The 21,089-nt window shown below is 44.1% G+C and overlaps 1 protein-coding gene across 2 annotated transcripts in view; it reads right to left on the bottom strand.

Moving 5' to 3' along the window:
• The window catches only part of MREG (melanoregulin), a 104,882-nt gene that overhangs the window by 29,329 nt on the left and 54,464 nt on the right, over nt 1–21,089 (bottom strand). For both annotated transcript variants that reach the window (XM_068544514.1, XM_068544513.1), the window contains exon 2: nt 13,434–13,593. In XM_068544514.1, the coding sequence (XP_068400615.1) occupies nt 13,434–13,526 (93 nt within the window). In that variant the 5' untranslated portion in view covers nt 13,527–13,593. The remainder of the gene's footprint in view (nt 1–13,433; nt 13,594–21,089) is intronic.

Raw genomic sequence — 21,089 nt, 5'->3', positions numbered from 1 at the left:
GATTCAGTTATACATATACATATATTCATTCTTTTTTAGATTCCTTTCTCATATAGGTTATCACAGAATATTGGGTAGAGTTCCCTGTGCTATACAGTAGGTCCCCGTCAGTCATCTATCTTATATATAGCAGTGTGTGCGTGTTCCTCCCAAGCTCCTGATTTATTCCCCCCACCCCGCATTTCCCCTTTGGTACCCGTAAGTTTGTTTCCGATATCCATAAGCCTGCTTCTGTTTTATAAATAAGGTCATTTGTATCTTTTTTAAAATTAGATTCCACATATGAGTGATATCATATGATAACTTGTCTTTCTCTGTCTGACTTACTTCACTTAGTATGATAATCGCTAGGTCCGGGCTCCAAATTACATAATAATAACAATGACAACAGCAACGTGGTAAACAAGCTTGGATGTGACTTTACCTCACCTCACTTCTAGTTAAACAGGACAATTATTTCAAGAGGGTAGACTCAGTTTGTATTCATAAGCCACCTGACCTGCCTCTCCTACTGCAAAACCATCAAAGGGCACAGCTCCCTCCAGGGCGGTATACAGCATGGTGTAATGATTATGTGACAACAGGTACCCAGGGACTGGGTACCTAAATGGAAGGGTGGTTTCATATCAAGAAAAATACGGTCTCCTTCCAGAACACTTCGGCGATTTTAGGACTGAAAAGCCACAGATCTGGGCCCCCATCAGAACCGGGCAGGTGCTGCCATTCCCCCTCGGCATCCACTCAAAACCAAAAAGCTGTACTTATGGAGGACTCCTCGTAAGGCTTCAGAGATTCCCCAGCTGAGCACATTCACACCGTGGAGACCCAGCGCGCCAGTATCCAGGGCTCTCGCGGGCTCTGTGCAATTAAGAGCCATTTTCAGTTATTCTAAGATGAACAAGACCAATCAAAGGAAGAGGCGGGGGCAGGGTGGCGGGGCGGGTGGGGAAGAATTGTACAAATACGTCTCTGTTAATTACCATGTGAATTCACAGGCAGCTGGAGGGGAGGCGAGCTTCAGAGAAAGAGCCTGATTTATTAGATGAATCTTATAATGTTAAAAAGATAAATACCAGCTGACTGCTTCACGCACATTCTACCATTCAGTCCATTCTGGCAGGATTCCTCAAAGTGTGCTCCAGTCCTCCGAAACTAACTCTCATTTTCTCTCTTTTTCTCTCTCTCTTCCTCCCTCCCTCCTTCTTCCCACCCCTTCCCCTTTCTCCAACATACCCACACTAAAACAAGACAGATTAGAAAGACCTAAGGAAATAGCCACCACAAAGTGTGCTGTGAAATGATTATTTTATACGAAGTATATGTATACAGAAGCAACACACACCTATAGTCTAAAATTGCTTTCAAACAGTACAGAAGACCACAAAGTTAAAAGAAAGTAAAAGCATCCCTTTCTCCATCCACTTCTACTCCCCAGTGGTCACCAAGGCTAAAAAAAGTTCATAGGTAACCTTCCTATGAAGAAATTTTATTGCTATATATTAGCATACATATGCTTTTACACAAATGGAATCTCTTTCTACACAAATGGGATAATATTATACAGGCCCACTTAGCAATAGATCATAACTATCTTTCCAAGTCAGTATCTATAAATCCTACCCTGTTATTTTTTTAACCAGTACCTTCATCAAATATTTTTATTTCCAGATTTTGACTTTTCAAAACACTACTGCAGAGAATGCATATCTTTGTTTAACTGTGTGAGAATATCCATAGGATGGAGTGCAAACACCGGAACTGCCGGATGAGTTGATGTAACTTAGATTCAATATTTAGGCTACTCCAGGGACTTCCCTGGTGGTCCAGTGGCTAAGACTCCGCGCTCCCAATGCAGGGAGCCCGGGTTTGATCCCTGATCAGGGAACTAGAGGCCACACGCCGCAACTAACACCCGGCGCAGCCAAATAAATAAATAAATATTTTAAATATGTATTTAGGCTGCTCCACCTTAAAAGAATTTCAAACCAGTGAATGGGGCCAAAACAACTGTTGAGGAAGCAAAGGAGCTATTTTGATCACAAGGGATACCACTCTGAGGCCACCACTTCCCCTGGGCTCTCTTGTGTCTCAGCCAAGAGGAAAATGTAGAACTCTACTGAATGCTGCCGCAGTCTGGGCAGAGATTCCTCAAAGCTCAATAGCCTCATCAGTTTCTATGCCTTCAGTCCAGCTTTACATATTAAATAATAAATCAAGAAAATGAATGTGCCTTCAACTGGAGAGGTGTAACTGTCCATGGGCAACAGAGATGACGTCATTACTGGACTGGGGAAATAGTCAAGAGGTTCCACGGGAGAAAATGGGATAGTAGGACTTGCCGAGCCTTGGCAATGCATTAAATTCTACTGCAATAATCTACACAGATTATTTCACTCGGACTGCGATGTCTAGAGATCCCTATCTTCCACTGCTAATCTGCTGGCTCTGTTTGGGTAACTGCCTAGCCCCTTCAATTTGAGCCTTTATTCGAAATATCTCCCTTGGTCTCAGTCACAGATTCGTCTAATATTACACGGTTCTGGATTTCCCTTGATTCCGTATTCTGCTGCCTGCCCTCCCGAATCCCTGCCTGTGTCCAGTTCCTGAAGCTACAGTTCACCTGGGGGCGATGTTCAGAAACCTCTATGTACCACCATCAAGGGGCAGGGTGTCCTAACCAAATCACAGGAGTAGCTTTATACTGGAGATGAAAGCACCAGGTTATCACATCTGGAGGCCAACAGCAGTTAACACTGTATATGTAACATACTTAGAGCAGCATCAGGTACACAGGTATCAGTGTTCCATAGATGGCAGTTGCCATCGATCTCTGATCCCTCTTTCCCAGTCACCTTCTAGTGTGGTCACTAGTTTCCTTTACATATTTCATTATAGGGGAGAGGCTGGACGGACCAGTCAAGTTTATGGCCCATCAAATGGTTATGTGCATTTGCGTTTATACGGCAGTCTCTTGCGAATTTGATTAGCATTAGTAAAATCCACTATGATGGTTCATTTTATGTTCCAACTTGGCTGGGCCACAGTGCCCAGATATTTGGTCAGTCATTATTCTGGATGTTTCTGTGAAGGTGTTGTGTGCATGAGATTAATATTTAAATTAGTATACTCCAAGTAAAGCAGATTACTCTCTATAATGTGGGTGGGCCCTACCTAATCACTAGAAGGCTCTAATAAAACAAAGATTGACCTCCTCTCTGCAGGAAGGAATTCTGCCTTTGAACTTGAATTGCAACTATTCCCTAAGTCTCCAGCCTGCTGGCCTCCCCCATCAGATTCTGGATTCACCAAGCCTCCACAATTGTGTGAGCCAATTCCTTTAAAAAAATGTAAATAGACAGATGATAGATAGATAGGGATGACAGAACGATAGAGATAGATAAGATAAATAGAGAGAGACAGGTATAGGTATAAGTATACAGATAAAGAGCTATAGAGATAGATACACACACACAGCCCAGCCTGTTGGATCTGTTTCTCTAATACACTCCCTAAGTTCAAGTAGCTCTATGTGCCCTGAGAAAATCAAGTTCAGAGACCTGTAAAGCCGATTACTAGATCTGGGGCAGAAGTGACAAACCCATAGTATCACAAGCCTGTGAGCTTTACATGAACAACCAACCAGGCTCCCTCATGAACATGCCCATTGTGTTGACCTAAGAATAGTTGTGAAACTCAAAGTGGGTCCTTACTTTGATGAAACCAGAAATTCTAACTTAATGGCAATAGAAATCAGTTCGTCCTCCTATTGAGTTGAGAGGCAGGGGATGTAGGAAGGACAGAAAAGAGTTTTCTACATTGTTGACCCTAAATTAACATCAAGACTAAAAAATATTAGACTCTCAGGGATACAGAGAACTGAAAACACTCATTTCAAACCAAGCCTGCCTAACTGAACACTAGACACATTGTTTTTAATAAAATTAACCAATAAATAGACACATCAGGCAGAATTTGAACTTTTGTTGAAACAAATCCTATATATAAAATAGCACAGATACATTTGAAAAATCAATCACACATTGGTGTTTTCTAAAGAGGGAAATAAGTTGGAAAGTGCCTTTTTTTTTTTTTCTATAGAGTTCTAGGCCTATAAGCTTCTTTCACCACATGATTATTCCTGCTCACATTTAAAATAAAGGACAAAGAAAAGCATTCAGCTATCTGCTCTAAATCCTCAGATCCTTCTAGCTTTCCTTCTCCACCCCAAAGGGAAGGCATCGAACCCTGAGTCAGAAGCCCATTTCTGGACACTATCAAGAAGACGAAACCTCTTCGGGTCTCTCTCTCACTCTCTTTTTAATAAATAACTCATCTACATCGAAAGACTGCTGTGGAAATCCAGGCAATGCATGGAGGAGGCACCCTGACTCTATGACAGGCAGGCATTTCTGCTGATCTCACTTGTTCTAGAAAAAGCCAAAGCCATCACTGAGGTAGGTCACTGGAGGCTTAACTTGGTATTAATCCCTGTGTTTCAAATTTACAACTAGTCAACTATAAGTTAAAAAAAATACAACTCTTGAGGCAGCTTTATGGTTTCTGTTTCTTCTCAGGCCCAACTGGTTTATGCAAGTTGTAAAAAAAACTAATGGAGAGACAGAATTCTTTATCAGTGAATTATTGGCACTGCATATGCGTGCCAATAAACATGTGGTCTGCCTTCTGGAAATTCACCATCACAAGCACAATAACTCAGAAAACCCAGAGGTGCAGCAACCTGTTACTGCAACAGTGAAGTTCTAGCAATGGAAAGAGATGGCCAGCTCCCTGCCCTTCTCCTACAGGCACTGCATCTTCCTGGAGGTCCCCAATGTGTTGTCCACCCTCTCTGTCACTGACCTGTCAGTACTCCCAAGGTGTATTATCTACTATCTTTCTGGGGCTCCAGGGGAAGGGGGCCAATGAGGACAGAATCTAAAGGGCAGTAAAAGAACCAGGGCCTGGCCATTGCATTTTAGTATATGGATGCTTGGAAAAAAACAGAATAGAATTCAGGTACAAAGAGCTCCCCCAGTTTTCTGACCTGTCTATTTCCCTTCCACGGACAGGCAGCTCAGAGAGAGGCTCTGTCAAGATACCAGCCTCTTCCGGGTTTACATCCCTAACGCTGATATTCAGTGGCGGTGACTGGCCCACAGTTTCAACGGTCTCTACTCTATGTGGATGTGAAAACTGATCAATATGAAGTCATCAGCTGTTTTATTGATCAGTTTAGAGGTTAAGAAAGGTGATCTTAATAACAAGTATTGGTGAGGATGTGGATAAATTAGAACTCTCATGCCTTGCTGTTGGGAATGTAAAATGGTGCAGACATTGTGGAAGACAGTATGGCGGTTCCTCAAAAAATTAAACATAGAATTACCATATGATCCAGCAATGCCACTTCTGGGTATATACCCAAAAGAATTTAAATCAGGGACTCAAACAAATATTTGTACACCCACGTTCATAGCAGCGTTGCTCACATTGGCCAAAAGTTGGAAGCAACCCAAGTGCCTGGTGACAGAAGAATGAATAAACAAAATGTGGTTTATACATACAATAGAATATTATTCAGCTTTAAAAAGGAAGGAAATTCTAACACATGCTACAACATGGATGAACCTTGAGGACATTTTGCTAAGTGAAGTGAGCCAGTCACAAAAAAGACAAATATTGTATGATTCCATTAATATGAGGTACCTAAAGTAGTCTAATTCACAGACAGAAAGTAGAAAGGTGGTTTCCAGGGACTGGGGGAAGGGGTTATAGGGAGTTGTCGTTTAATGGGTATGGAGTTTTAGTTTGGGAAGATGAAAAGTCCTGGAGATGGATGGTGGTGATGGCTGCCCAACAATGTGAATGTACTTAATGCCACTGAACTGACACTAAAACATGGTTAAAATGCCAAATTTTATGTTATTTATATTTTACCACAATTTTTTAAAAAGGTGATCATATATCCCAGCTTGTCTAGGGCAGCCCCAATTTACATCTTTGGCCTGGCATACTCAATATTAGCACCCCCCTTTCTTCTTAGTTAAGACCTTGTGACTGTGTCCCAAACTGGACAATAAATAGTATGATCTCCCCGAGTTTAAATAACTATTCAGTGTCATCTTAGGACACGGCAGAGGTATGACTCTCATCCCCAACTGTCTAATTCCAAAAGGCATGTTTTTCAGCACCTCACATGCTACTGAATATCTAATGATTTTCCCCTTGCCTGCATCGTTTTCTAATATTTGTTGTCTCAACTTTGTTGGCTTACACAGAGCTTTGATGTGCTCCCTACTCGGTAAGAAACATGGATTACCTTAATGTTAATATCCAAAATGCTTAGATATTTTTTTAAAGTTGGGGGCGGGCAAAGAATAGAAAAGAACCTCACAGACAGACAAACAATGTCTTCCGGTGGAGTCCAATAGATTTTTGTACCCAGAATGGTGCCCAAGGCGTTACAAATTCCCAAGCAGCGTCACCTAGAGGATGTTACATGCACTGCCCAATACAGGTTGATACTAAATAAATACTAAAGTCGTCCACTCGGTGACTCAGTTGGTGAAGGGTGAGTAATGGTTGACAAATACACACACCAGAGCGGCTGCTCGGCAGGAAGTTAACACCCATTTGATAACTTTGTCTTTGATCAAAAAGATTCCACTGAGACTCTTTCTAAGCTCAGTAGAGAGACGGGGGCAGCGTTTCCCATCATACAGGCTTCCAGGTCATACAGACTGAACTACGATCCCAATTCCCTGACTCCAACACCTTGGACAGATGACCAAACGCCTCTGATCTTATGTGTCAAAATCCCTCTTTCACAGGGGTACTGTGAGGCTTCGGTTCTTGCCTGGAACACACGCATTAAGCAGCATGCTACTGCTCAGCACCCAACATAATCCTCCATAAATATTATTACCTAGAACACAGAGAGTAAGAAGGCTTGACTCTCAGATCCTAATGAGTGTTTTTATTCCCTCCCCCTCTAACCCAAACAGCCACTAGCAAAGTCAAATAAAGAACGGTTGCATTCAACAGTCCGGATCATCTGGACCCCAAACAAAAAGGCCTTTTGAGAAGCCCAGAATGATCTAGAGAATTGCTTCAATTCTCCACTGTTATTTTTCTCCTTCACGCTTGGCGTAAAACTTGCAGTTCTATCGCCAACCATAGCCAGTGTTCACCCACTTATAGAGAAGTCAGATGGCCTGACCAGAGCGAGCCTCGTCCAGGGAGTGGAGACTTGCTAAGACGGAGTCGTGCAGAGCCCAACCGGAATATCCCACCTCCAAGCGCTTCAGAGCGATGTGCTGGTACCCAATCAATCCAACCCTCTCTCCCACCGCCTCACATCCTCCAACCAAACATTCCAGTTAACTCTGTTTTACCCTTTCTTTTAGTACCAGGGATATGACAGGCTAAGCCTATAATCCAAACATTGCAAACAAACCCCTGGGAACTTCTGTTGCTACCTTAAACATTTTATAGGAATTGTTTACAATGCCTGGCAACACTACGCCAGCAGGGAGTCCTGACACACAGGAAGAGCAAACAAATTGTAAACCAGGAACATTTTATGTTTTTGCCTCTATAGTTTTAAAAAATAATAACATGTAGCTGTTCCCAGGGGTTCAGCAGAGGGAGGTTTTCAGGTTTTCACAGGATGGCTTGAGCCACACAAGCATCTGGTGTTCACATGGTTCCTGCCAGTGTATAAACACTGCTTTGCTCAGTGACAGGCACTCATCATCAGAACGACGTACATTTCCGAGCATGCAATTACTTAATAGCTTTAAAAATAAGCCTAGAATTTCTATCACCGATTATGTCAAACAAACATCATCTATTTTGAACCAGCATAGTCCTTAAAAGTGTTTATGAAAACGATTTGATTTTCAGCACTTACATTCTTAATTTTATTTATTTTTTATTTTTGGCTGCGTTGGGTCTTCACTTCTGCGGGCGGGCTTTCTCTAGTTGCAGCGAGCGGGGGCTACTCTTCGTTGCGGTGCGCGGGCTTCTCATCGCTGTGGCTTCTCTTATTGCGGAGCACGGGCTCTAGGCACGCGGGCTCTAGAGCACAGGCTCAGTAGTTGTGGCTCACTGGCTTACTTGCTCCGCGGCAAGTGGGATCTCCCCGGACCAGGGCTCGAACCCGTGTCCCCTGCATTGGCAGGCGGATTCTTAACCACTGTGCCACCAGGGAAGCCCAGTACTTACATTCTTAACCAAAAATGTAAAAGCCTTCTTTAACAGAGTAAAAATCTTGAAGCCATGCACGAACTCCTAAAAGAACTATTACTGAACCTTCAGAAGAGGCACCAAATAACACGTCAGAGAACACTAAACAAAGAGACGAAGGGATGGAAAGAAACAGGATGAAATATCTTGACGCTAATAAAACTGAAACCATGGGTTGCAGTCTTAACCAGCTGTACTCACTGTGTAAATGCATAATTTGGGAAAAGTGTATTACGACTGGGACCGCTTCCTGAACTGCAATCACGATCCCCAAACCAAACCGAGTTCTCATCCCACTGATGTGAGGGTCCCTTTCATATCATTGGTTTCAAAAAGTCACAGAAATAGGCTTTGGACAGATTCTGTTCATGCATTTTGAAATCTACATGGAATCACAGACAATATCTAGCTCCCTCTAACAACTTCAATCGTGGTGCTCATTATATATTTTGTCTCTGGATTCATAAAGTCCAGATTCAAATCCTGACTCCATACCTTCAACTGTGTGGCCTTGGACAAGTTGCTTCAAATAGAAATAATAACGGCACCCACCTCACAGTTGTTGTGTAGAGGACTTAATTAATCTATGTCAAGTGGTTGAACAGTGCTTGGCACCGCTTTCATTATTATCTTGGAGGACAAGATCGTTCAGTGTGATTAGAATTATTTATACAAAATAAGTAAATAAGGTACAGTGATATTTCATTAACCATTATTAAGCTCCCTAGAACAGAGTGTTATATGAAGTACAACTAGGTTAATGAAAATGAACATAAGGATAATGATTTAGTGACATGATTTTGATGTTGTTTACTATTTCCTAGTTAAACATAAAGTATTTTACTAAGTCAAAGACAAGAGCAAAATTTTCCCACTACTTGGAGATCTGTAAATGCACCAGTTATTCTGCTGACAGTCTTCAAGCTTCTGAAGGCTTGTGTAAATGAAAGTGGATTATAAAAGAATTAAATAATGTTACTGTTTTATTTTCTGACACTGCAAGTAATTTTAAGTTCATGCCTTTGCTTCATTATTTGCTCTCCTATATATCTTCTTTTCTGATTTTTTTTCCAATTTGGGGCAACACAGCGAATGTAACTTTAACTATATTTGCAGCCTTCCTCCACCAGCTCCAGATTCAGAAAGGGAATGTAGGCGGTGTAGTGTAGACTGTTTTGAAATTACTCTTCATTTTTCAGAGAATTCCAAATATGGACATTCCTGGGTCTTTCACGCTATTGCTACTCAAGGAAAAACATAATGTTCAGTTTTCCTTAACGCCTTGCTTGAGCTTCTAAATTGTATCATGCAAAAATATCTAGGGTTTCTTGTTCCTTAGTAGGTGGAATTTGTTTTTCCCTCAAAACTAAAATCCTCCGTTTTATTAAAATTTGTACCAATTTTACCCTGCATGAAAAAGAAAATAAGCAATATGAATGTTCAAACTTAAAACAAACCCAGCTTCCCACTTCTACCTTCTAAATCAATGGTGAGCTCATTTTTCAATCATACTGAACAAAATAACAATAATATTAAGTAGTAGTGGTCCTTACTGTAAATGTTCCTTATATATCAGTAGCCCATAAATGTTATTTTGTTTAGCTGACACATTTTTTTAATGTGAACTATCATTTAAAAATCTGGACATTTTATATGTAAGTTTGGATTTTTAGCTTCTCTTAAAAATCCAAAGTTCTGGCAATTCCATCCTCAGCATGGCGAACAGCTATCTGGAGCTCAGCAGCTGCTCCTCTTAAACACTGTATGAATTCCCAACGCTAGTCAGTTTTGCGCCGTGAAGTGTTTTTCCTAGGTTCCCCCAAGAAGGAAGCACTGTGACAATTCCAACATTTTAAATACACACATACTCTTTGATCCAGCAATTCTACTCCTGAAAAAATGATGGCAGGGCATACAAGTATATGTGGATACCCACTGTAGCACTGCTTCTGCTCCTAATAGCAAAAAACCTGAATCAACCTAAATATTAATAGGGACTGGCTGAATAAATGATAGTGAATTCATGCAAGAGAATACAAGAGAGCCCCCAAAACCACTAAGGTAAATCTACACATGTTGAAGTGAAAATATGTCCAAAATATATTATTAAGTGGAAAAAAAGGGTGCAGAATGATACGTAATGTATGATCCAATCTGTGGGAAAATGAATAGATATATTAATATATTAATATATGCTTTTATATGCATTTCAAATTTTTGGAAGAAAATATAAGAAACATTTTTTAACCATGTACATATATTATGTATGTATGTATACATACACACCTTAAAATATATATTTTATATATATCTTGTGTATGTCTATGTATTTTTTTTACACCTGAAAAAAAAAGGAAGCACCATGAACAGAGACATTTCACATCATTTCATGTAAAATCATCATCATCACATCTTCATGTTATTGACCTGACGGCCTGTCCTGGTTGCAGAGTTCCTCTAGAGTTAAACTTGACTTCATTTCTTAGGCAAGGAGAAGCAAAAGCCTTCGGGGCGGGGGAGGTGGGATGAATTGGGAGATTGGGATTGACATATATACACTAATACGTATAAAATAGATAACTAATAAGAACCTGCTGTATAAAAAAATAAAATAAAATTCAAAAAAAAAATCTCTGGGGATGGGGTCCAGGAAACTTATTTTCAAAGTAATTCTTACATACACTCAAGTTTGAGAATCACTGTTATAAAAAGTTCCCAAAAATGGGACCTGTAGGGCTTCCCTGGTGGCGCAGTGGTTGAGAATCTGCCTGCCAATGCAGGGGACACGGGTTCGAGCCCTGGTCTGGGAGGATCCCACATGCCGCGGAGCAACTGGGCCCGTGAGCCACAACTACTGAGCCTGCGTGTCTGGAGCCTGTGCTCCGCAACAAGAGAGGCCGCGATAGTGAGAGGCCTGCGCATTGCGATGAAGAGTGGCCCTCGCTCGCCGCAACTAAAGAAAGCCCTCGCACAGAAATGAAGACCCAACACAGCCAAAAATAAATAAATAAAAATAAAGAATTATTAAAAAAAAAAAAATGGGACCTGTAGCCATTTAAAGTATAGGTAAAGTGTAAGACAGAGACATGATCCGTGCCACTGAGAAGTTTACCAGTCAAACTACGTACAGAACATTTCTACATCTGGAACTCACTCATTGTACACTACTCCATTAAGTATGAATGTGAGGTGCTGTATATATACATGTTACACAACATTAAGTGGCCTAGATGACAAAGTAGTGGTGTACTTGTATTCAAATCAAGAAGAGGTTTTTTCCAACATACCGCGGAAAATATGGGAGAAAAGACATTGCTTCTATTCTTATTTATTTCTTCTGTACCTGAATAATACAGGATTGAATTTCAGCTAATAAGAAAAAGAAAGAAAAAAAGAAAAAGCCTTCTGGAAGGCCCTTCACACAGGTCCAAGAGCAGCACAGAAATGACACGGTGGCCGCTTTGGAAGCTGCGCTTATTCAGAGCGCTTTGCAGCTCACGTTGCCTCCTCTACTGCCTTTTCAAAAGTAAAGACCAACAGGGCAGAGAGACAGGAGCTCCTCCAGAGAGAGCTGCCAGGCTCAGTGCAAACACCCTTCAAGCCCCTTTCACATCTGGCATGAGGCCCTGGGGAGACAGAGAAAGGTGTGCTATATATATCACTTCCCTATTGTTGTCACAGCTTTGCAGAGAGTGGAGAAAGAAAAGGAAGAAAAGAGAAGAACTAGTTCCATTCTCACCAGCAGAAACCCTAACTGGTCAGCCCAGTACAGCAGGGTAAGGATTAATGCTTCCCATTAAAGGGAAAACAAGGTCATGCAAGCATTCCTGTCCATATGCTCAGGAAGGGCAGCCAGGATGGCTATTCCTGGCCTGAGCAGCATTTATGATGTCCTTTAAATGTTACCAGTGGAGGAGGGGATAGCAGAGGGGAAGCCAGGGGTAGCGCAGTGCATGGCCACTAATGTGCTATGCCTCTGAGTTAAGCGCTGTGATGGATATCTAGCAGAAGTTGTCCCTACCAGCACTCCACACCCAAGAAAGGATGCTCATCAAAGCCACTGCGGGACTCCCCAGCCTACTCTTCCCCCAGGCCTCAAGAATCAGAGGCAACTGTCATTCCCCACCTCTCAGCCCACCTCCAACCCCCCAAAGGCATCCCAAGTCACACCAGAATTAAAGGACCGGGACACATGACTCTTCTAAAGTTATCATCTCCTGCTAAAGCATGTTTTCGGGGGGGGGAAAAACAGTTAACAATTAATTAGCAGAAATAAAGAAACCTAGATAAGGAACAGGCACACCCCCTGCCATAACCCTGCTCCCATACATACACACTCTGGTGCTTTTCTTCATAGCCTAAGCCTGAGGTTTTAAATGTCTCTGTTCTTCTTAATTACTACATGATACAAAGGAAAACATAAAGTCATATCTAATATAGGCATCTACTCAGAACTAACAGATGAACACAGAAGTTAGAAAACTTAGGTTGTATTACTTGGAAAATGATACACATAACATTATACTGTATTATGTATAGTACTATAATACTACTTTTGGAATAAAGGAGAAAATAAAACATCATCCCTTTTGCTGTCTTCTCTTCATTTATGAAGTTGTCTCCTTTTCAATATTCTGGTGTTCCCATATCAATGACTTTGATTAAAAGTCCATTAAGAGTGGTTTCAAGCCTTATCACAAAAATCACCTCACATATGGCAGATACGCTGTTTGATCCATAAGCACAATTTAAGAAGATACAAACGGAAAAAAAAACCCAATTCAGGCTCCATTAATTCAGAAGTAGTGATGATGCAAAGTACCTCCCAATCTTCAGTCTGAATCTTTAATGGTGTCTTGCTAAACAACTGGAAAGATTAGAGATGGACTGGTTAAGCCATTTAAGACCATAAAGTATCTTCACGATCTGAAAAGCACTGCCTTGCTGTTTCCGTACTGCTATAACTTGTATCATTAAAGTAACAATTAGAAATCAGTCTCATCTGTGTATTAAACAGGTGTACCAAGACCAGCTAAAATTAGCAACTAGATGCTGCTAAAAGACCTGCCCTATGTTTCACACATCTCATCCTTCATTCTCTTCTCTATTCTAAGCTGGTCTTCTCCATTATTGCTGTTTTTCACTGGACATTATCACCTGCACACAGCAAGATCTCAAAAGGTGCTTACCTCTGAATCTTTGGCCTGTTGATTACGAACAACGATCAAATTGTAGAGGATCCTGTCGTCGTCTGCCTCTGTGTGGGACACATCGCGAGGCATGCTCCACAGATTCTTTTCATCTTCCCTCACCAGCGTGGCTCCAAAGGAAGAATATGGATTGTTACCACTATAGGATAAAAAAGGGGATATAAGGGCTTTGTAATATATATTACATATGATATATACATCATATGTAGCTAATATATAATATAAATAAAAATGTATATTATATAACATATAAATATATATATATATATTCCTAACAAAAGAATCTAAATTGTCTTTAATAATTAAGCATAACACAATAGAACAACAAAGAAATCACTTTAAAAACAACAGAGGGACTTCCCTGGTGGCGTAGTGGTTAAGAATCCGCCTGCCAATGCAGGGGACACAGGTTCGAGCCCTGGTCCAGGAAGATCCCGCATGCCGCGGAGCAACTAAGCCCGTGTGCCACAACTACTCAGCCTGTGCTCTAGAGCCACAACTACTGAAGCCTATGCGCCTAGAGTTCATGCTCCGCAACAAGAGAAGCCACCACAATGAGAAGCCCATGTACCGCAATGAAGAGTAGCCCCTGCTCGCCGCAACTAGAGAAAGCCCACGCACAGCAATGAAGACCCAAAGCAGCCAAAAATAAATAAATAAATAATAAAAACAACAGAGGACAGATATAACAGGACACCTGGGCAGAGGTAATTTTACTCTGTTAAGCATGAAATTTAGCACAGAGTACCCCAGCAGCTAAGAAAAAAAAAAAAGAAAAGAAAAAAAGAAATCCAATGGGGAGTAGAATTCTCATGTGATTAAAAGAAGGAGACAATTCACATGAAGAGATGAACTTTTTACTGGCTCTGAACTCAAGGAAATGCAGTAAATGTAGAGTGCAATGGTATGTAGTATCTATCAAATTCCCTACAACAAGAAAACTAAGTAATAAATATGCACATCCAAATACTTTCAATAAACAATATGGGAGGTTGAGTAAGGATTTCAGGAGCCCCATGTTGTACATTTGTTTCATGGTTTACCCTCTGTGAGGCAGTATCCGTGCTCGGGCTTATGAGGAGCTGGGTGGCAGAGCATCGTTCCTAGGACATGCTTATACACAGACCTGGTTAACTTCTGTGGGACTGGTCAGGTAGGATCATGCTGGTGTTATCCCCGTCATCTAATAATGTGTATGAGGCACTGACCCCATGTTAATCACAGGGCTCAATAAAATTGTGAGCAGCACGGACATGGTCCCTGTCCTTGGACCTCACTAGAGGGAAACACAGTAATGAATGATCACGTGACCATATAATTAAAAACTGTGATAAGTGCTATAAAGGAGGAGTTCGGGGAGCTGGTGAGAGCTAGCGAGGGTAGCAACAGGTAGGCATTGTGGAAAAGGGGTGCTTGAGCTTTAAGCTGAAAGACAAGAACAGAGTTCCAAACAAAGGAAATGGCATGTTCAAAGGCCCTGGGGTGGGAGGAAGCAGGATGTATGCATGAGAAGAAGGGGAATGTTGGCTAGTGAGTGAAAAAAGAAGCTGAGGAGGCCGTTGGGGCCAGATACCCCTGGCTTTGTAGGGCCGTGTTTTCTAACATTCTTCAGAAATGTGGTCTTTATTCCTAAGAACAAGGTAAGATGAGGAAGGGTTTTAAGCAGGACTGTGATGTGACATGAACAGTATTACATGTTGAAAGATCTTTCTGGCTAAAGCGTGGAGAATGCTAAAGAGGGGTGAAAAGTGGACCTGGGGGATTCATTAAGATGCAGCTGAGGTAACTCGGGTGAGACAGGATTGGTATCAAGATCAGAATGACAGTGTGCAACTGAAGAAAAGTACATTATCCGGGAGCAGGAGAGGGTAGAAGCTCTCTGGCTTTTCGCCTGTATGGTGAGTGATGCCCTTGTCTGAGGCAGAGCTAGGATGCCCCACGGCCAAGGGGTGGCAAACACATCTGCAGGTTTGACATGAGTGAACAGCAAATGAGGACAGACAGTGGACACCAGATAAGCAGACAGCACCTGGGAAGCAGGGATGAGAGTAACTGACAGCTGGACTGAAGGGAAATGTTAAGGTTTAAACAAACATGAAATACTCAGAAGTTGGCACTAAGGAGATCTTGCCACGAAAAGCAAAGTCCTGGTCACGAAATTGGGGCTCAGCACAGGAACCCTCCCATCAAGGGAAGGGCTCCAGCGCTTGAGTGATGGGGTACAGGTCAGGCTTGAGAGAGCCAACCACGGCCCACCTGTGAAAACGGGGGAAAAGAGGGGATGGGATCTTGGAACCAAGGCCGGCAGGAGGCCGGCTACCTAAATGGATGCTGGAAAGTGCTCTGCAAATCCCTCTAGCTGAGGTTCAGAAGTGTAGGGTCTGAGACTGGGCAGAGTGACCAGAATTATGGAGAAGGAGCGACTTACAGGGAACCAGGCGCAGCTCAGCCACCGTGTTCTCAGAACTGCCCTGTTTTCCCTTAGCTGCCTGACGCCGCAAAGGCTGAAGTACAGAGAGGCCCGTTCCTCTTAAGAATGACGAGCCAATGAAAGAGGAGGCAAATGATGCCTTGGTGTCCATATGGGCTTTAACGAGCATGTCAAACTCATTCATTCATTCATTCAGTTGTTTGTTTACTCAACAAGTGTATACTGGTGCCAGGCTGGGTGCTCTGCGGACTCAAAAATAAAGAGGACATTGTCCCTGCTGCTGGTGTGACTATAATGCAAGGAGGTAAGTAATTTTTTTTTTTAAGTGCAAACAGAAAATTGTAGGAACAGGGAAGGAGTGACACATTATGCTTGATGAGAAGGAAGTTCGAGAAAGGTTTCGTGGAGGCGACGACATCTAACCCAGACCTGAGGAGTACACAGCCTTTCCTCAGGAAGAGAAGCAAGGGGAAAGGTGTTCCTGGCAGAGGGAACAGCACCAGCAGCGTATGGAGGCTTAAAGTGCCTGCAGGGCTAGGGAGTTCCAAGTGTTCACGCAGGGCTAACCACACAGGCCCAGAGGGAGGGAAGAAAAGGTGATGTGGGGTCAGACTGAGGACCTACTGGAGTTCAGGCTTTGTTCTGTGAATGGTGACCAGTTATCAAGGCGGTTTTGAGCCTTGTCAGGTCTGGGTTTTACAGAAACAACCCTGGACGAAGAAGGAACAGAGAGATGGCTTAGGAGGCTGTCACAATCAACTGTCACAAGAGGGTAGGTGTGGCTTTCCTGCCATGTTCTATGAGTTCCTAGTGTCAGGGGGCCTCGGGGCCACTGTTGGGGAGGAGATGGGCAGGGCTGCCCGGGCAGAGAGAGAAAGAAGCCGCTCTGTTTAAACCTCATTTGTTAAGAGTTACAAGGAAGATTTCTTTGGGGCATAGGAAAGGTGGAGTTCTATCGCTAAATAAGCACATGTTTAATTCTAAACGTTTCGAAATACTGGTTGGGGTGAGAGTGAATGAGGGTGTGGGCTCGAGAACGAGAGGGGGGAATAGCTGCGAGAGGATGGGTTCCAGCAGCATCAGAGGCTCTCAGACGTGGCCGCCCTGGTGACTAGTGACGGGCGGCACAGAGGTGGGAGGAGAGGAGTCAGTGCTGACCGTGTGAGGGCGATGCCTTTACCTGGGACGGCTCGGAGGAAGCCAAGGCCGACCTGCACGCCTGCAGGATGTGCAGACAGCGATCAAGATCTGGGCTTAGGAGTGAGGACAGGGCGGGAGATCTAGACTTGGGAGAAATGCTCGTGCATCTCCATCACTGCAGAAGCCAGGGGATCAGAGGAAGCGTCTGGGAACAAGCAGGGAGTGACGAAAGACCACAGGGGAACGGCTGACCTAAGGAGCAGGGGTGGCAGGCAGACTGGAGAGAGCAGGGGAGCCCAGCGAGAGAGAGAACACTGGGACAAAGCGGAATTCCCAAGAGCAGACAGCACTTCAGTGTCAGAGCGTGAAGAGTATTAACTCCAACTTCTTTTTGCCTAAATAGATTTTGCAGCCAGTGATAAACCACACGGTGCTCTACCCAAGGGCCTCCACGCTCCATCCCTCCTGTTGTACAACCATCTGAGGTCACAAGGATGGATGACGCTATCCCACTTTGCAGGCAGGGACAAGCCTAACGAGTTGTTTGACTTCTCCCCAGACAGGCAGCCAGCGGACAGTCCCCCCCAGCACGAGGTCCTCGATGGGGCGTCTCCAAGCAGCCACGGTCATGAGACTGAATCCAAGTGCTGTGACGGGGACACACCCACAAACGCAGCGGCTCAGATAACGACTACGTGTGTGAAGCGTTTCCCGTGGCAAATTCCCCTGGGGCTTCTCCTCAAGGCATCCAGACCCTGGGGGCACAGCTTTCACCAGGAGCTGCAGCCACTGGCTGCTGACACCACAGCACACGTCCCTCCTGGGTCCTAAAACTCGATTACGTTCCAAAACCGGTCTTTTATTTTTCCCTAAGTTTGTTTCATTTGTATGAGTCTTGTCTCTTCGTCAAGTTGATATGTTCCTCTAGGGCAGGGATTGTACCCAGTATTTCTTTCACATCCCACATCACCTGGTGGGGGCAGGCACAGAGTAGCTGCTTTAAAAGTATTAAAAAGTATCCAATACTTAAGTGGAACAAACTGAGCTGTGATCCCAACGTGCTAAAGGAAATCCCGGACATAGCTCAGTAAAACTTCCCTAGAGCAGGAGGTTTAGACATTGGCCGGTACCCACCTGAATAATCAGTCATAGACAGCATTTGACCAAGAATCAGCTAGTCCCTATGTGCTTGATAACCCACAGTTTCTTTGCATGCTTTGAGAAGACAGCTGCCTCCCTGGTCAGTTGCTCCTACCCTCTCACAACCAATCAATCAATCAATCAAGCTCTCTGTCTTCTCTTTTTCTCTCTTCTCCCCCCACCACCCCCATACACGTGTGACTCCAGCCAATGTCAAACAGTCGCCTCTCAGCCTTAACTTACAATCCCTGTAGGCAGGTCAGCATCGGGCCTGTGTGGATGTCTCCAGACAGGTAGTGCCTCCCCAGCTCCCCCTAATTAGGAGCAGTGCTCCCCTGACGTCCCGTCCCGTGAGCCTCAGACTCTGCCTAGTCGCTAATCCGCCCGCCCCCGGGGGACGATATAAAACAGGGAAGAGAACCAAGGGCTTCTGCCCCTGGGTGAGCAATGACTCTCACCCAGGGCGATGCTCTCAAGCTCGGGGTCTAGGCTGCTCTCCTCTGCAGTGCGGCCCCTACTCCGCTTGGCTGCCTACCTCACCTGGACCCCGCTCCCACCACCTTCTTCTCATCCGTTAGAGTTACAAGTTACAGGGTTTCCCTGGTGGCGCAGTGGTTGAGAATCTGCCTGCCAGTGCAAGGCACACGGATTCGAGCCCTGGTCTGGGAAGATCCCACATGCCGCGGAGCAACTGGGCCCGTGAGCCACAATTACTGCGCCTGCGCGTCTGGAGCCTGTGCTCCGCAACAAGAGAGGCCGCCATAGTGAGAGGCCCGCGCACCGCGATGAAGAGTGGCCCCCGCTCGCCGCAACTAGAGAAAGCCCTCGCACAGAAACAAAGACCCAACACAGCCAAAAATAAATAAATAAATAATTCCCATTTAAAAAAAAAAAAAGAGTTACAAGTCAGGTTCCTTTGGGGGCACAGACACGGTGGGGTTCATTGCTAAATAAATCATTAATAATTTCACCAAAACACCGGTCAAGGTGAAAGTGAATGAGGGAAGGACCTGTCAGACCAGCCTGGCTCCTGGGATCCCTGGTCCCCATTCCTTTCGCCCTGCCCCACCATCCAGTCAAGGCAGCAATCCACTTTGTTGGGTTTTTTTTCTTTTTTTTTTGAATTTTATTTTATTTATTTTATACAGCAGGTTCTTACTAGTTATCTATTTTATACATATTGGTGTATATATGTCAATCCCAATCTCCCTATTCATCCCACCACCATCACTGCCCCCCCTCACCCTGCTTTCCCCCCTTGGTGTCCATACGTTTGTTCTCTACATGTGTGTCTCTATTTTGAACCTTTAGGATGAAGAGACCAGAGCAAAAAAAGGCCTAAAGTAAACAACAAAAGAAGCAGCTTGGGAACCTCTGTGCTCCTGAAACTGTGAAGGACTGTGGGACCTGTGTAAAGAGAGCTCCATGCAAAGGCCCTGGGGTCTGAGCCAGAAGCCCCGGGAGGACAGAGGCGGGGGAAGAGGGCACTGAATCGGAGCTTCACTTTCCCTCCCTCCTCCATATAATGACCTCTAAAAGGTTCTGAGGAAAGTGAGCGTGGCCGTTTTGCCCCCGGCCACCATCTGCTGATGATAAATATTTTATTAACCTCGGGCATTTGAGAAGTGGCTCTGAAGTTACACACAAGCGAAGCAGAGGCTGCTTTTACTCCCAAAAGGTAGGATGAGCAAAGTGTCAGGTTCCACCCCCAATCCCACCTAGGGCGCTGGACCAAATCACTTGGGAATCTTTTCTTTCAATACCATCTAGGGCTAAAAGGAGACTCCAGGCTTAGAAACACTGGACTCCGTGCCCGGGGATTGCATGCTAAGTGCCACTCAGCATTACAGCTGCTCACAAGGGTTTCCCGTGAGTCCTCACTACAAGCAAAGGACCGTGTGTGAAAGCTTCTGGAAAGCCCCACAAAACACGCACACACAGGCCGGCTGCTGAGGCCAGTGGTTCCGGTGACTTTACTGCTCTCCCCACAGACAGGCTGGGCGTCATCCCTCACTGGTCCAAGACTGAAGCTCTGACTGTGAAGAGAGAACATCTCCAGTAAACAGCAAACAAAGGTCTCAAAAAACAGACCCCAAAAGGCTGTTTAGTGCGACCCCCTTGACTACCTAAGGCCTCCTATCTGATTCCCCACTAGGAACTGGCCTGCCTCTTTGCCCCTGGCTTCCAGACTTTTCCCTTCCTCCTTCTGTGGTGACTTCCTGGTGAAGGAGCAGGAGAAGCGAAAGTCCTTACCCTCTCCTTCTTTTACTCCCTCCCTCCCTCCTCTATTCTCTGCCTCCTCTCTCTCCCTCCTTTCCTCCCTCCTTCCTTTCCTCCTTCCCTCTCTCCCTTCCTCCCTTCCTTCTTCTCCTCCCTTCCTTCCTCTCTCCCTCCATTGTTCTTTCCTTCCTTCCTTCACTGCTTCCAAGACAGATACTCTGACCAAGTTAATTCAATGTCTAAACATTATTTAACCCCAAGTCTAAACATCGGTCCATAGATTCTGGAGCTTTTCTCATTGTTTAACTACCAAGGCTCATGACTTCCTTCAACACCAGAGATATCAACCTTCTCAAAGTACAGGAAGAAAAACTCTGGGTACTTTTCTGGGCCCTGCTCCCTTACATGTTCCCACCCTTCATGCCTTCTCATCCCAAGGCTGAAACAGAGCACCGTGTGATCACGCCTTTCATTCATTGCTTTAAGCGCTTGATAGCCTTGAAGATGGTCCTGACAAGAAGTCTGTGAAGTAGGAAGGGGCAACATGATTTTTATGTCTCCCAGCTGAGGAAACGCTGGGGCTCAGGAAGAATAGACTCAGCCCTTGGTCTCCTCCCTGTTTATATTCACTCCCGGTCATGTCATACCAGTCTCATGGTTTTAAATACCATCCTCTTGAGGAAGATTCTCAAACCCATACCTGT

The sequence above is a fragment of the Eschrichtius robustus genome, chromosome 5 (genome assembly GCF_028021215.1).
Source record: "Eschrichtius robustus isolate mEscRob2 chromosome 5, mEscRob2.pri, whole genome shotgun sequence".
NCBI lineage: Eukaryota > Metazoa > Chordata > Mammalia > Artiodactyla > Eschrichtiidae > Eschrichtius > Eschrichtius robustus.
Note: the sequence above shows the minus strand (reverse complement) of the source record. Positions and strands in the feature narration are given on the sequence as shown.